Source organism: Halichoeres trimaculatus, unplaced genomic scaffold, assembly GCF_033239565.1.
Source record: "Halichoeres trimaculatus isolate MK-OKI-2021-1 unplaced genomic scaffold, fHalTri1.1 fHalTri1_scaffold_13, whole genome shotgun sequence".
NCBI lineage: Eukaryota > Metazoa > Chordata > Actinopteri > Labriformes > Labridae > Halichoeres > Halichoeres trimaculatus.
The window spans coordinates 28,474,856-28,491,204 of NW_027437191.1; the positions used below are offsets into that span (position 1 = coordinate 28,474,856).

At 39.9% G+C, this 16,349-nt stretch overlaps 1 protein-coding gene across 1 annotated transcript in view; it reads left to right on the forward strand.

Annotated features, from left to right (window-relative positions):
* The window catches only part of man1a1 (mannosidase, alpha, class 1A, member 1), a 235,490-nt gene extending 220,441 nt beyond the window's left edge, over nucleotides 1-15,049 (forward strand). The window contains exon 12 of the mRNA XM_074685022.1: nucleotides 9,039-15,049. Coding sequence (XP_074541123.1) covers nucleotides 9,039-9,165 — 127 coding nt within the window. The 3' untranslated portion in view covers nucleotides 9,166-15,049. The remainder of the gene's footprint in view (nucleotides 1-9,038) is intronic.
* Nucleotides 15,050-16,349: the final 1,300 nt, after the last annotated feature.

Genomic DNA, 16,349 nt, shown 5'->3' on the forward strand with positions numbered 1-16,349 from the left:
TTTTACTCGAGCGAAGTTGAAAACTTGCAGCTCTGTGCAGCTGTGTGAGTTGAGCTCAGCCTTGTGGTCTAAAACGTAAGAGTCCTATAACTCAAACCTGAGCTCAACAAGGTTTGTATACTCAGCGGTCACAACCGTTTTCTGTAATCCATGAAGACAACCTGAAGAGAAAGAAAGACTGCTCAAAAGTGCTGCCTAGTTTAGACTAATCCGTTTTTCAAAAGTAGAGAGTGAGTTAAAGGTGAATTAAGAGTCACTTAGGAGTTAGTTAAAAGTAAATTAGGAGTTGGTTGAGAGTTATTAACAAGTCAGTGGAAAGTGAGTTGACAGTAAGTTAGGAGTTTATTAAGAGTGAGTAAGCAATAAGTTAAGAGTTAAATGAGAGTGAGTTGAGAGTAAGATGAGAGTTAAGAGAGAATGAATTTGGAGTAATAAGAATGAACTTAGAGTATATTAGGTGTTAATTGAAAGTGAGTAAGGAGTTAGATGACAGTGAGCTGAGAGTTGAGAGTCAGTTAGGAGTAAGTTGAGCGTTAGTTGAGAGGTAAATGAGGGTGACTTGAAAGTTGAGAGTAAGTGAGGAGTTAGTTAAGAAGAGAGTTAGAGTTAAAAAAGTATAAGTTGAGAGTTAGTGAAGAGTTTAATGTGAATAAGTTAGGAGTCAGCTTAAAGTAATTAGGAGTCAGCTGAGAGTGAACTAGGTGTTAGGAGAAGGTTGAGAGTTAAATGAGAGTAGGATGAGAGTGACTTGAAAGTTGAGAGTAAGTTAAGTTAAATGAGAGTTACATGAGAATGAGTTGAGAGCAAGTTAGAAGTTAGTTAAGAGTGAATTAGGAGTAAGTTGAGAGTTGAGTGCAAGTTAGGAGTCAGTTGAGAAAAGTAGTGCTGCACGATTTGGGGAAAAGGTGCGATTGGCAATTAGGTGGACAATATTGCGATTGCGATTGTGCTTGCGATTTAATTAAAAAAAGTTGTGTCATGAGTCTACAGACTCATCATGGAGAAAAATCAAGAAAAAAGCAGAGATGGATTACTGAGGATTTTAATTGTATAATAATTCTCAAAATATCCAAACTTACTGTATACAAACAACAATGTACAGCACAACAGTACTGTTTTGTTTGTATTCAAAATAGCACATTTATGCCACTTTTGTTTTGCATGTTTTGAAAATTACATCTTTTTGCTGTGTCATTCAACCGGTAACCAAAATAACACCAAATAACAGAGGTAGACTTTCTTTTTGCTGTGAGCGCCTCACTTACTTCTTTGTGCTCCATCTTGTCTGATTAAACTGCCGTACCAGAGGGGCAGGTAGTCACATGACCAGTTGAAACAGTGACTGATTTGTCATCTCACGCTCGCTCTCTTACTCAGTCACACACACACACACACACACACAGACACACACACAAACACATCACTCATATAAACACGCTCATTTTTTTACACTTTTTTAAAAATAATTGCACAATCGCACCTCTTTTGCGATTACGTAATTGCATGTGCTGACATTGCGATTGCGATAATCGTGCAGCCCTAGAGAAAAGTGAGAGTTAAATGAGAATTAAATTAGTATAAGTTGAGAGTGAGTTTGGAGTTAGTTGAGAGTCAAATAAGTAAGCTGATAGTAAGTAGAGAGCAAGTCAGGAGGTAAATGAGATTCAGTTAGGAGTTAGTTGAGAGTAAGTAAGTAAGTAAGTAACCTTTATTTGTATAGCACTTTTTACAGACAAGCGTCACAAAGAGAGATTAATGAGAGTGAGCTGAGAGTTGAGAGTGAGTTCGAAGTATGTTTAGAGTGAATTAGGAGTTTGTTTAGAGTAAGTCTGGAGTTAGTTCAGAATTTGTTGAGTTAGTTAAGATTTGGATAAGGTCAGTAGTGGCCAAATGGTCACCTCTTAAGATAAGGTCTTGCGTTCAATCCCTGCTCCTGGACTCACATGCCAAATGTTAATAACCAACCTTGAGCAAGATGGTAAACCCAAAATTATTTCTGCTGTTTTTAAAATCACCCAGGTTTCCTTTGTGATGGTTTGGGTAAAGTCCAAGAACATTTAGTACATAGTACTGAGCCTTTGAAGTGATAAGAAAAACTTCTGTTTAGTGACTTCCAGGTGTTATGTATCTAAAATACGGCTAAAACGAAAGTCATCAGTCAAATGTTATCAGAAAACATGGTTACATAGAGTTGAGTGTCATCAGTATAGCCGTGGAAAGCTACGCCATGTCTCCTGAAGAGGTTGCATGTGCAAGTTAAAAAGTAGCGGCCCTAAAACAGATCCTTGTGGAACTCCACTTGTGTTATAAGCTGTAAACCATTCAAAAAGATTTCTTGGCACAAACTTTAGCTTAGCTTCATAAAATAACTACAAAGTTTTAATAGCCATTACATTTTTGTCTTTGTTTTTTTGCATTTTTGATGTTAGATATTTGTTTTTTAACATATGAAATATCAAGTATTTTGACTCTCCAGCCTTAGCCAGATCAAGGACGGTTCACAAATGCAGCTTGAAAGAGAAACATATGAGATTTTTGTCAATTTTTTTGCACTTTCACATTTTTAGGGGCTCATTTTAAGACTTATTAGTACTAAGAAAATAAAAATCTGAGAGGAAAATAACAGGAAATGTCATACAGCAGTGTTATACTTGTACATACACACAAAACTACTTGGCTTTGTGAGCTCCAACACCACACAGTCCCTCAGGAATGTAAACAATCGGATTCTTCAGCCCCAAACGCAGGACTCCTCAACATTTCTCAGATCCTCATAAACCAACACCCCTGTTTCAGATAACAGAGGCCTTTCAGAGGTGAATTTATTTACACTGACAGTAAATCAGATATGACCACTGAGGTTTTTCAGCACTAATGGTGTGGTGGAGATTTTTTTTTTTATGTTGCAGCTGGTCACATGCTCTGCAGAGATACACGTCCGTGTCATCTGTAGAGGACATTTTTATCTACAGGACATAAATTGTTTCAATAAAAACAGCACAGAAAGGTTGTGAGCTGATGTTAACAGTGCAAAAACATTTTCCCATCCTGGAGAAAACACAACAGTTTGTTTTGATGATAAACATCAAGAGTATACAACAAAACGTACGATACAAAAACAGGCTGTGATGACTTGGATGTCTTCAAACCAGTTTTCCCTCACGTGTTTCAACCATACACCTCAACATTTGTGAATACAGATACTTTAAAGCTGAAACATGTTTTTAAAAATGAGTAAAATCCTCTGCAGCTCGGCTAAAAGCTCGTGACTTAAAACTGAAATAGTACAGCAAGAAAAACTGTGAAAATCAGCACATGTCCCATCACACCACAGGCAGCTTCCACTTCTCACTTCCTCTTAACAGTCGCCTGATATTTTTACTGAACTGCCCTCGTGTGCCTTTGTGAGTGTGTGTTAGTGTGTGTCAGTGTGTGTGAGTGCAGAGCCACAAATGGCTCTTTAAGTGTGTTGTCAGCCACACAGTGTGATGTCTGCGTGCTAATAGGGCTTTCCCTCTCAGATGGCTCTCCAACTGTGTTCAGGACGACAGTCTGCTTAAAGCTCGATGAGGAATCTCAACTACTGTTAAACAAGTGTGACAGAGTGTGTGTGTGTGTGTGTGTGTGTGTGGCTCTGTGTGTGTCTGTGGGGTATCTACCCATTTGAATCAGATAAATACAGTGAAGATGTCTTTTTCTAACTATTATCTAAAACTTTGACTTTACTTTCGGGTATAGGATCAGGCAGAATGACAGCTACCCTCTTCTTTTCTTTATCTTCGTTCTAGCCCAGGGGTGTCAAACTCCTTTTCACTGAGGGACACATCAGAATACAGGTTGGCCAGATGTAACTGTAATGCCGCGGCCACACTGGGCGCGAATTCGCGAATTTAAACATCTTGCCTGCAACGCACCGCGTGAACGCGCAAGTCTGGACGCTTGACTATTTTGACAAGCTCCTTTTTGTTCCGGTCTCTGTAGAGTACACACGTCGTATCGTATAACTCTGAATAGTGACACACCGCACAGATTATCTTCTCCTCCATCTTCCAGCGGGGTTGGAGTCAGAGCAGGTGGCGGTTCCTCCCCAACGTCACGAAATCAATGACGTTGTGGGGGAATGTGATCCCTTTTTGGCCACTGTGGCACAGCATCACGCGAATTCGCGTCGAAGGTTCAATATTTTCAACTTGAGCGTAGAGGTGTTTGACGCCCAACGCGCCAACGCTTCAACACACAAACGGGCCAATGCTCCAAACACGCCAACGCCCCAAACGCGTCTTTGCATTGACTTTGTATGTAATCTCGACGCAAATTCGCTTTCAGTGTGGCAGTACCATAAAACAGTATAAAATGTAGGTAAATGTAAAATAAATGCAACTACTGCTTTAAATATACTGCCTCACAGCGCAGGCAATTTCTTCAGCCAAAACAAAACTAGCTTTCACTGTCTGTTGTTTTTCTTGAAGGCTCTCTTTGGCAAACTTAGCTCCATGTTTGGTGTCAAAATGCGACGTAGATTGTACTCTTTGACAACCACCATGGACTCACCAGCCACTTTATCAGGTACACCTTGCTAGTACCGGGTTGGACCCCTTTTGCCTTCAGAACTGCCTCAATCCTTGCTGGCATAGATTCACCAAGGTCCTGGAAACATTCCTCAGAGAGTTTGGTCCATATTGACATGATAGCATCACACAGTTGCTGCAGATTTGTCGGCTGAACATCCATAATGAGAATCTCCCGTTCCACCACATCCCAAAGGTGCTCTATTGGATTGAGATCTGGGGACTGTGGAGGACATTTGAGTACAGGGAACTCATTGTCATGTTGAAGAAACCAGTCTGAGATGATTCCAGCTTTATGACATGGAGCGTTATCCTGCTGGAAGTAGCCATCAGAAGATGGGTACACTGTGCTCATAAAGAGATGGACATGGTCAGCAACAATACTCAGGTCGGCTGTGGACTTAAGAAAATATCCCCCACACCATTACACCAGCAGCAGCAGCCTGAACCGTTGATACAAGGCAGGATGGATCCATGCTTTCATGTTGTTGACGCCAAATTCTGACCCTACCATCTGAATGTGGAGCAGAAATCCAGACTCATCAGACCAGGCAACGTTTTTCCAATCTTCTATTGTCCAGTTTTGGTGTTGCTGTGTGAATTGTAGCCTCAGTTTCCTGTTCTTAGCTGACAGGAGGGTCACCCGGTGTGGTCTTCTGCTGCTGTAGCCCATCTGCCTCAAGGTTGGACGTGTTGTGTGTTCAGAGATGCTCTTCTGCAGACCTCGGTTGTAACCAGTGGTTATTTGAGTTACTGTTTCCTTTCTATCAGCTCCAACCAGTCTGTCCATTCTCCTCTGACCTCTGGCATCAACAAGACATTTTGGCCCACAGAACTGTCGCTCACTGTCAAACCCAGAATTCCCAGCTTGTGTATTTCTAAACATGTTTCAGGTTTTCTCTCCTCTGAGCACCAAATACAAACATCCTGGTTTGTGTAAATTTCAGCCAATCCTAGCTCTGGTTTATCTTCTTTTCATGCTCTTTCCCTCAACTTCTTGCCCTTCCTGTTTCTTTTACCTCTACAGAAATGTTCTGCTCCATCTCTTCCTCTCCTCTCCTGTCCTCCTCCTCCTCTTATCTCTGTCCCCCTCCCCTCAGCAGACAGCTGAAGCCAAGGTTAGCTTAACAGAGCCTGATGGGGGCGAGGTGCCATCCAATCCTGCTTTTTTATTGGCTGTAAATTTTAACAGGCGTCACCTCGACCTCTGATTACACCTCACACACACACATACACACACAGTCAAAGACAGATATCTGCTCTCATCTTGCAGCTGAACCAGGCTGAGACATATCAATAAAAGTGTTTTTTTTCTGTTGATTTGTGTTTTAAAGATTATTTATCCAACGCAAAGAAGTCAGAATAAGATTTTAACGTTTCTTCCAGGAGAAGTGGTTAAAGATGAAGTTTTTTTTTAACATCCCACTGATGAAAAAAAAGAAATATTGGAGTGTAAGTGACCACCAGCCTGGACAGCAGCACAATAACCCTCTCATCAGTCAAACAGCATCACATCCATGAGACCAGCAGGCCTCGCTGGACTCAGAAAATATCAATCCCATTTAGCAGCAAACCCATACGTCTAATCCTCCTAATGTTACTCAGGGATCTTGGCAGCGTGCAGAGCCACTTCCAGTATTCATCTTCCCTCTGCTGCCAAGGACGCGGCCGTACTTCACACTGCTGTCTGCCTCCAATCACTCACCGCTTTCTAGTGCTCTGCTGGCAGGCGGAGGAGGAGGACGACGGGGGCTCGATGCGGAGGTTGAGGGCTCGGCGGACAACCAGCTCCTGACACTTTTTTTTTTTTTAAAGCTTGTCCCTTTTCTGCAGCTTCTCCTCCGGTCTCCACACATCAAACTCCCCCTCAAAGAGACTCTCTTTACATGGCTCCATCTTTTCATGCTGGAGCCATTCCTCAGGAGTAGAAAGCCGCCAAACAAACTCTCCTTTATTTATTTACTGGCTTTGCTCGGCCTCCTTTTGGTGGGTAATGTTGTTTTGGTGTTGCTTCATAAGATCATAAGATAACACATTAAACCGCAGAGTTTCATCACTTTTGGTTTCGTAAGCTGGTCTGAGCCGGGGCCGCACCCAGACGTTTCTCTGGGTTTCACATCTGTTTTAAAGGTTTTTTTTTGCCAAGACTGCCAATAAATAATGCAAGATACGGCGCCTGAAATAACTCTTAAAGTAAACAGAGCAGGTCCCAAAAAAAGAAAGACTTTATCTGAGGAGCTAAAAATGGCTGCACAAAAACAGATCATCTTCTGGAACTTTAACATGTTTTCTCCCAGACTCTGCTTTAGATATTTTCTGCTCAGAGGGACAGACTTTAATGTTTGATAACATACAGACAGAGAAGGAAGAATCTGAAATCTGTCAGAAAAGACACTCAAAAACAACCCGGTCAAGATTGCGAGAAAATGGCAAGTGAAGGAAACATTTCTGCTCATTTCTGGTCGTTCTTTGCTAAAATGTTGGAGTCCTGTATTATTCCATGATTGAAGTTCATCGTCTCATCGTACTTGGTAAAGATGCACCAATCCTCATTTTCTGGTTCCCATACCGATACCAATACCGATACTGATACCTGGGCATTATGTTATAACGTCCCAGTATGTGATGATGTAATAAAATTTTCACTGCATTATGTAATAACGCTGGATTTTGACTCAGTCACTGCCAGCTATTTTCAGAGCATCTTGAACGATCTTTCAAGACCCAAATAATATTGTTTTCTATGACTATGTAAACATCAAAACTACCTAAGAAGAGTGGACTCTCTTCCTGTTTTTGATTTAAAAAAACTTACTTTTTTTTATCACATTCATCACCGTCCTTTAATCCTCTCCATGATCTGTGTCGTCTTTTCTTATGATGGCGCCGCTCTTTCTCCCCGAACTACCGTGACACATCCTCAGTTGGAGCGTGAGCTGTCTGATCTTTTCTGACTCGCAGCGTCTCGCTATGTCTCTGTCATCTCACCTCTTCTCCTCATATCCATGCTGAGCTCTCATCCACAGAGCACACGGCTCTCACCCACAGTAGTTTACGAGCAGGATTTTGATTGACAAGCTCCACCAGACTTCACCTTCCCCTGCTAACAAACAAAATTTACTTCTATAAAGGGTTATCAGTCTATGTCTTTATTAAAACTCATTCACTGTCAGCCATTTTAGCGCATTTTGACCTATCTTTCAAGACCCACAGAATATTAAGTTCTATGGCTATGTAAACACAGAAACTACGAAATAAAGAGTAGGCTCTCTTCTTTCATCAGAAAAAAAATACTGTCTCTACCATTTTCTGTTCTTTAGCGGGCAATGTTCCGCACCGAAATGACGTCTATATACATCAATGGCAGTGAAAGAGTTAAGACACGCACGCATCTTGACCGTAGAAGCAGCGTTTAGCTCCATTTATTCAGACGAGTTAGCGTTTTTTAAACTCTAAATTCACCCTGTTAGCAGCATCAAAATGTACGGTTGTTCTGTCGTCAGTTTTTAGGAATGATGCTACACAACAGAGGCAACGTCTATCAAGTTTTGACCGTCACAGAGCAACCGGTGTTTTGGAGTTAATAGCAACCATGCTAACTGGTGACTCTCAGCCGACAGTATCAGTGATTAACGGCCGGGAGTCGCCAGTTAACAGGGTCACACTTTACACTGAATCACCTGTGTGCTTCTTTTTTGGTCTGGGAGGGTTTCTGATTTATTGACACATGTTTATGTCCTGGTCTGTCACAGTCTTGTAATGTCTGCGGATGATGCAGTCATGAGCACCGAGTGACAGTTGTGTGTTTTGTGTGAATTGCTCTCTGGGTACAAGCCAGATTTCTCCGCCAAAACGTCTGTCCACCTCATATCTGTCCACTTGCTGATCTCTTCTATCCACTCACTGCTATTTCACAAACCTGCGAGCTGTTTACCATCCATATAAGTGATGATATTTAGTTTGAAAATGCAATAATTGGTGGTTAACTCCTCCACATCAGTTGACAAACCATTATACTCCGCAGCACTTCTGCACCCAAGTTCTGCACGCATCCGGCGTTGTTGATAAAGAAATAATCACTCTATAGACGCAGTTGCGCAACGTCAATTGCAGGGAACATGAACATTTTAATATTGGCCAGTAGAAAAAATGTGGATTTACAAATCTTCTGTTCTTTGTGTATTTATGTCCTAGAATTCAAATTCTTTATTTGGGGACCTTGGGCAGATATGAGATTCAAATGTGGTTTATCAGATTAATTATTTACAAATCCTGTAATTACTTAGATTAATTTTTAATCATCTGACAGCACTAGTTTAGATAAAAGGTAAATATGATAAAAAATAAAGTAAACAAACATATTCAAGGCAGAATATTTCAGCCTAACCTCTGATCTCCCCCACAACATCAAATCTCACCATGACTCATCACGACTTTGAGAGTAAGTGTCTTCTCTTTGGTCTCTTCCAGGTATCTCTACCTGCTCTTCTCCGACGACGACCACCTACCGTTCGACCACTGGGTCTTCAACACGGAGGCTCACCCTCTGCCCGTCATAAAGAGAGACCAAACAGAAATCTCCAACAAGGTGGAGTGACGGACCAAAAACAAAGTGAGAGAACCTCTGATCCTGTACACCTGAGCCTCCAGCTGAAAACTCTCTGTCCATTTGGAGTTTCTCCTGATGGGATTTAACTTTTCATTTCTGATGGGATCAAAACGGAGTTGAAGCCAGAGGGCGTTTTTGCTGTAGAGTCCAGCTTTTGTGGGGGGTTTTTTCCAGCTCTGGTTGATTCCAGGAGCTAATCTGAACTATTTACTGCTGGATTATGAAAACTCATCCAAAGAATGCAGTGGAATCCTCAGAGAGATTTGAACGCTCTCTGAAGATGTCATTACATTTCGTAGGATTTTATTTGACTTCCAGGTTTTTTCTGAGCGACAGTCGGACCAGCTCTCACTTTGTTCGTCGGTGGTTGTGTCGTCTGTAGCTGCAGCTCCGCCTCTTCGTCCCTGTGGAGGAGATCACTCACGAACAAGGAAGTCGTCTCCTCATGTGGATATTTTGGACCATGTTTGGGACCCAAATCCAGAAAATTCCAGCTCCTGTTTGAGGATTTACGATGCTGACTCAGAGAGCTACAGGACGCTCGGTTTTCACCACTTCAGCGATGGTCCTGACGTCTTCTCCTTCAGAGGATACTCATCGTCAAACGTGGTTGTCTCAAAGACGCAGCACAACCCGAGCCTCTTTTTACAGATAAACCCGCAGAGCTTTGAGACTCCTGCTCCACCCTCTTCCCCGTCACTCCACCACCTGAGAGCTTCTTCTTCTTCCTCCGTCTGAGTTTGGTGTGACAGCGGACGAAAGAGCCACACCAGCTCTGAACCTGCCAGTAATCTCACTGTCTCCCCACGACGTTTACACAAAGCTGTCCCTCCGCCTCTTCTTCTTCTTCTTCTTCTTCTGTGGATCTCAAATGTTATCATTTGTCTGTTTGGAATTCATTTTCATTTGTCACATTATCACCTGTGTTTCTGGGGTTTGACTGACTCAGGTTTTTGTCTTTAATTCACCCGCTATACTGCAAAAAACTGAAATCTTTGTCTTATTTCAGTAAAAAAATGTCTTTTTTGACTTAATATGAGCCACATTCACCTCACCAGTCCATAAAAATGTCTTATATCATGTAATCTAAAGACAAAAATGAGATCTGAATTGCTGGGGAAAGTTTTTTTACTCATTACAGGCAATTCAGACCTCATATTTTAAAACTTAAACTAAGACACTTTTCAGGAACTGGTCAAGTGAATGTGGCTCATCTTAAGCCTAAAAGGACATTTTTTCACTGAAAATAAGACAACAAATGTGGTAAGATTTCATTTTTTTGCAGTGTAGCTGTTGTATTTCTCAAATTTTTTCGGCGTCTGACAGTTAAACATCACATTAAACATAAACTTTCTAAAGATTTCATGTGTTTTTCTACACATGTAGCAAACAGCTCCACCAGGACAGGAAAACTAGGCATTCTGGGAAATGAATTTGAAGCCCTGATGTACTTATTTTTGCAAACTACTGCAACATTATGTAACAAACAGCTTAAAAAAAAACAGTTTTGTTGCTTCTCTGATTTGTTGCAGAGCCTCTTTCATTTCTATTCAACACACCAAGCGTTTGTAGTTGAACTATATAAGTTGTGTTGAGAGGGGAGGATTTCCCCGGGGAGGTTATGGCACAGTTTTCTGACAAAAAGCCCTGAAGGAAAAAACCTCCCTGTGCAGGTTTTTACTCCTGTCGTAAAGTCCGGGCTGAGAAATCCATCAGAAAGGACTTTCACAAGGAGAAGGATAAAGAATAAATGGTGTAAACTTTTAAAAAATCCTCAAATGCAGATGTTTAAATCTTTAAAAAATCACCTTCGGACAAAAACTCATGATTCAGATCTTAAACCTGAGTCAGTCAAACCCTCTCTTGTCTCCGTCCTCCTGTCAGAGCAGGCTGTAGGATCCCCCTCCTCCATGAGGAGACGCAGACACCTGACTCTGCCACAACCCCACCTTCACACACTCACACACACACACACACATGCACTCACGCACACAAGAAGCCATACTGATGAAATACAGCTTTATCATCCTCTCTGAGCTTTTTGTTCTCATCTGGATCGCGTTAACCCACCGACACAAATCCTGTCGTCATCGTCGTCGTCATTCTTCTTACGTACTTTTTCACCGTCACACTCAGCGGGTTGTTTAGATTTTAATCCACAGATTTCTCCACACAGAACTGTAGCCAGATTAAACCCAGCTTAGTCTTTAAAATAGTGCCTTCACTGTTGAAAAAGGAGGATTCCCAGAGGAGAGCAGCTCACACACTCACACACACAAAAAAAAAACAAAGAGTCCACTTTGAAATTTGTCATCAGGCTGACCAAAACTAGAGACTGATTAAAGGATAATTCTGTAACACTTTATATAAACTACATTAGTTAGGCATTACTTATTGCAAAGCATTGTTCATACATTAACCCTAATTTGTTAATTATGTAATAACACAGTAATAAATGTGTTATTAATGATGAAAATGACCTATAATGTGTTTAGTGACTCTTTGTTCATACTTTATAAATGATGCATTACAGTCAATATGGACCAGTTATTACCCATTTACATGATTCTATTATGTTGTAAGTGTTAGTGAACACCTCATTACAGAGTGAATCATGATTAATTAAAGTGGTCACAAGGACTCTGTTTTTCATATTTTTGTGAGCTGGTTCAAAGTGAAGACTGTTTCTCTTTATAAAGCATTTATAAACAAGGTGTAAGACCAACATTTAACATAATAAGAAAAGAAAAAAAAACAGACGCAACTTCAAACGGTTATAGTAGCAAAACGCCATCAAATATTAGATATTAGCCATATAAAAAGACAAATTAATATTTAAAAACTGATCATATAAAATCATTTTCAGATGACACAATTTCTAAAACAAAATAAATTTGAGATATTTTAAAGTTAATAACTGGTTCATAGTCACTATAATAGCTCATATGTTGTTGGTGAATCCATCATTTATGAAGTATGAACAAAAAATTAGTGAACTCATTATAGAGGGTCATATTAATCAGTAATAAAGCATTTATAACTGTGTTTGTACATGATATACAAACGAGTATTAATGTATGAACAATGCTTTACAGATGAAGAGTTAGGTCTCAACTTATTATTAACTAATGCAAAAATGTAATTGATATAAAGTGTTACCAATAATTCCTGCTTTGTGTTGAAGTAAAGAATGAAGCAGAGTAAACCATCTTTATGCTTTTTTTTCCCTCCTGAGGCTTCATTTGGCCAAAATCTGTCAGAAACTCTTGTTAGTATTATACAGAGGACGACCTGTAAGTCTCCAGCTATTTCCTTGACTACACTGACATCTAGTGGCAATATGCTGCCACTGCTGGTCAACAGAAACTTTAGTTCCTCATAATTCCAAGAGATTATTAACTCAGACTGAGCAAACACCTCCAGAGCTCATAAAATCTTTGAAATGTAAGAACACAAAGTCGGCTCATTTCCTTCCAGAAAAGTCGAGTTATAAAACTTCTGAGTCTCTGGGATCCAATTTGTTCTTTTATTTGAGTTTTACCTCAGCGTAAGAACTCAGAGTGAAGATAATCCACAACAAACAATTATTCTCTCCTCCTGTTTAAGAACCGACACATTAATATCAGTCTGTGCTTCTTCCTGTTCAGATAAATCTGTCTGTGAGCTGTGAAGAACCCCTCTGTACAGCTGACCGCGTGTTTAATCCGTGATCTCTTCAGTTACCGGAGGCGTTTCTTCTCTGTGATACTTTAATGTTTGATTTTTGCTGATCGTGTTAATTTATTCTGCAGTAGTGAACATAGGACTTGGAGCGTTTGGGAGCTGACCCCCAACCCCAGGTGGCGCTGAGGGTCCAGTGGAGCTTAGTGTTTGTATATTTATCTACCAAAAAAAAGAAAAACGAAAGAGAGGTTGGGTGAATGAACCACCTGGGAGTGAATCGTAAATCGAGCAGCCGACCAGGAGGAAGGAAATCATATGAATGTACCATCCAATGTGAAGTGAAGAATATTTTTATGCTTTTTTTTTGTCGTTATGTGTTCACTTCTTTCTGTGTTTGTTGTTGTTTTGAATAGTGGAAAGCACAAATAGTTGAATAAGGCGGAGAAAGGAAGGAGTGATGAGCCTGTTAGTGTCTGATAACAGAGAAAAACGTCCATGTTGTGAAATGAAAGATGACAAAAACTTCAGATAAAGGAAACAAACAGCTATTTTACCACTTCAAGACTCTTTTTTTCTTGAAACTGACGTCTTTCCTTGAAGTTTCAAATTTGAAACTGAGGTTTTTTTTGGATTTAAGGAACATGAAAACAGCCTTACAGTGTAAGGCATCAGGATACCCAGGAAGGCAAGGCAATAAGCGAATTTAACATGAATTAATCGTACGTCAGTTTTAATTGAGCGCAAAAATGGGTTGTTGTTTTTTTAGGATGGTGGGGTTTGTTTGTCACTTCCTTTTTCTATAATTGAGGTTTGATGGTTAGAAAGTTTCCTCATGGGTATTTGATTGAAGAAGACAAGTTGGCTTCCCAACTTTGAGATTTGATTCTGAAACTTTATGAGGATAATTTGTTTGTGAATCAACTGTTTTCAAACTTTAGATTTTGTATAAATTTAACGGGCTCATTAGCTGCGTCCCAGTAGGAAAACTGCATTTCCAGACAGAGTTGGAACAAAACAGAGCCCTTTAAGTCTTACAAAGATGATTTTTTATTACCTTCCATGTCTACATGACAACTCCCTGTGCTTAAAAATAGTTGAAAATCTTGTAGATGAAAGTTTTTCAAAACTTTATTCTGTAGCTGAAATCCCAGACGTGTTTGATATTCAGAGGCTTTCACAAATATATCACATGGTTACAAGTGAGTTGAGCTTGGAAAACTGACTTAATTTGATGTATTTCAGCACCTCAGCTTATTACGTATCAACACAACATGGGGCGCACCCTCAACTCCAGCAGCAGAGGGCGCTTGTGTGACCCACAAAATACCACCCCTAGTGTAACCCACCTAAGAACACGTTATTAACAGCTTTCACGCTCTTAAAAGGTAAATAATGCTAATTGATGCTAACTAAAGGCAAGCTTTGTGTATTTAAGATGAAAACAGTCACTTTATCAGACTTCAGGGGCTCTGTAGGACACAATGTTAGACTGTTACCCTACCTTGAATAACTTTCATCCCACCTTCCTGATTTTTCTCTGTGTATGTGACACTGATGTGGTCATTTCACTGCCTGAATAGGAAGAAAATGCAGAATGTATTTAGTTTCTCCTGTGAGCCGTCAGTATACAGGTCTGTTAAAGCTCCGCAGACTTCTGCTCATTTCCACACGCAGACTTTTGTTTCTGTTCTCCTGTAAAAGGTTGTTTATTTTTGGTGATTTATAAATATTGTTTTTGATGATCTGTGTGCGTGACAATGCCTTTCTATTGGTGAAAATTAAAGGGCAATACCACCTATTTTAGGAATTCAATATTAAGTCAGTCTATTCGAGATCACACCATTCTTTGTATCGTTGCCGAAATGTTAATTTAAACCACATCAATGTTATTAATTATCTGCACCATCTCTAAGAGCGACTGACCTTTTCTGGGACTCAAATAATTGGAATTTTTAAAAAGGTTGGCATTGCCCTTTAAAGGTTAATATGCGTGAACCTCAGAAATGTGTCTGTACAAAAAATTGCTGATAATCATTCCATTGCACATAGTTTACTTTGCATTTATATGCAATATTTTAATTTTGTGGGGAAATCTGTTTTATTGTGTTAATATTATTATTGAAAAATGTAAATATTCCATTCTGGCCAATGAGCCGTTCTACATTTATATAAAAATCTTCTGAGCTTATGGATTAAAATGATATTAATAAGCAGCAGACTTTTTAATAAACTATATTTGTTACACTTCTATTGTGAATAAAGAATCTTTTAATAAGTGCTGCTTCTGGGATTTGTGTGGTGTTTTATTTCTTTATAACAAGCAGAGTCATTAGTTATTCTGATATAACATTTTCTGTTTTACATCTTGATCCTAAATGTCTTCAAAACCACAAGTGGAAACCACGTCTCAATAATCAAACATTTACACATTATTTATGGAGTTTGTGGGTTTTTGTTGTGATAAAAGTCAACCAGCTTGGCCAACAGCAATCATGATTTAAAGGTATATTTCAAAGCTAGTTTTAGCTGTTTACTACATGTCCTGATTGTATTTTGAGCAGTGTTCAGCTGCAAAAGTTCAGCCTGATTGCCTGACTGTACTTTAAAGAGAAAGGGCAAAACGCTGGTGGTATGTTGTGAGTAGGGCTTAAAAATGAAAAAAGGAGAAACATGAGCAAGAAAAAGAAAACAGGAGTTAATTGAAAAAATGTATTTGAATGCAAACAGGCTGATCACCCCAGTCTTAATACCTTTTACTTAGTAGCTTCCCAATCAGGTCAAGCAGGACCGGATTGATTAAGTTGTCTCCATGGCAACGCCACAACGGCTGACGAAGTTTAGAAGTGAGAGGAGAAATCTGTGTTTTTCTCTGCTTAAACGGTTTCTGTGATTACTTGTATGGTGACGGTTGACACTGGAGCCCAACTGTCAGACAGAAAAAGGACAGAAGAGCGGAAAAAAAGCTAAACAGGAGAGTGATACAGCCCAAGCTAAAGGCTAACAGGGGCTAAACTGTTTGTGCTAATGTTCATTCCAACCCACAGTCAGCAGTTATTCTGCAGTGGTCTGTTCAAACTTGAGAGTCTATCAATAAAATGAAGAGTGAGGTTAGCTCTGCTTGGTAGATAACTGGCAGGACATAACCAGGATTAACTGACGTTACACATTAATGACATGTCTCACAGCGTCGGGCTGACAGTAACACTACATATAAACGGCTACTAAACTACTGTAGAAACTGACAGTTCGATTGTTGTCACGCTAGCTTGCAGATACGTCGTAGCACCAGGATGCTAGTAGCGCTACATCTAGCCGGTTACTGTCGGTACAAACTTACAACTGAAGTGATAAATACCTTACCTTAGCGCGTTGTATCCGGTAAAAAGTTGACTGGAACAAAAAATTAGTCCCAAAACGAACAAACACCTGGTTAAAAGTCACATTTTTACCACAGTGTGTTTGAGACAATGCAGTCCAATTAAAACAGATCCTCTTCATAGCATCTTAAA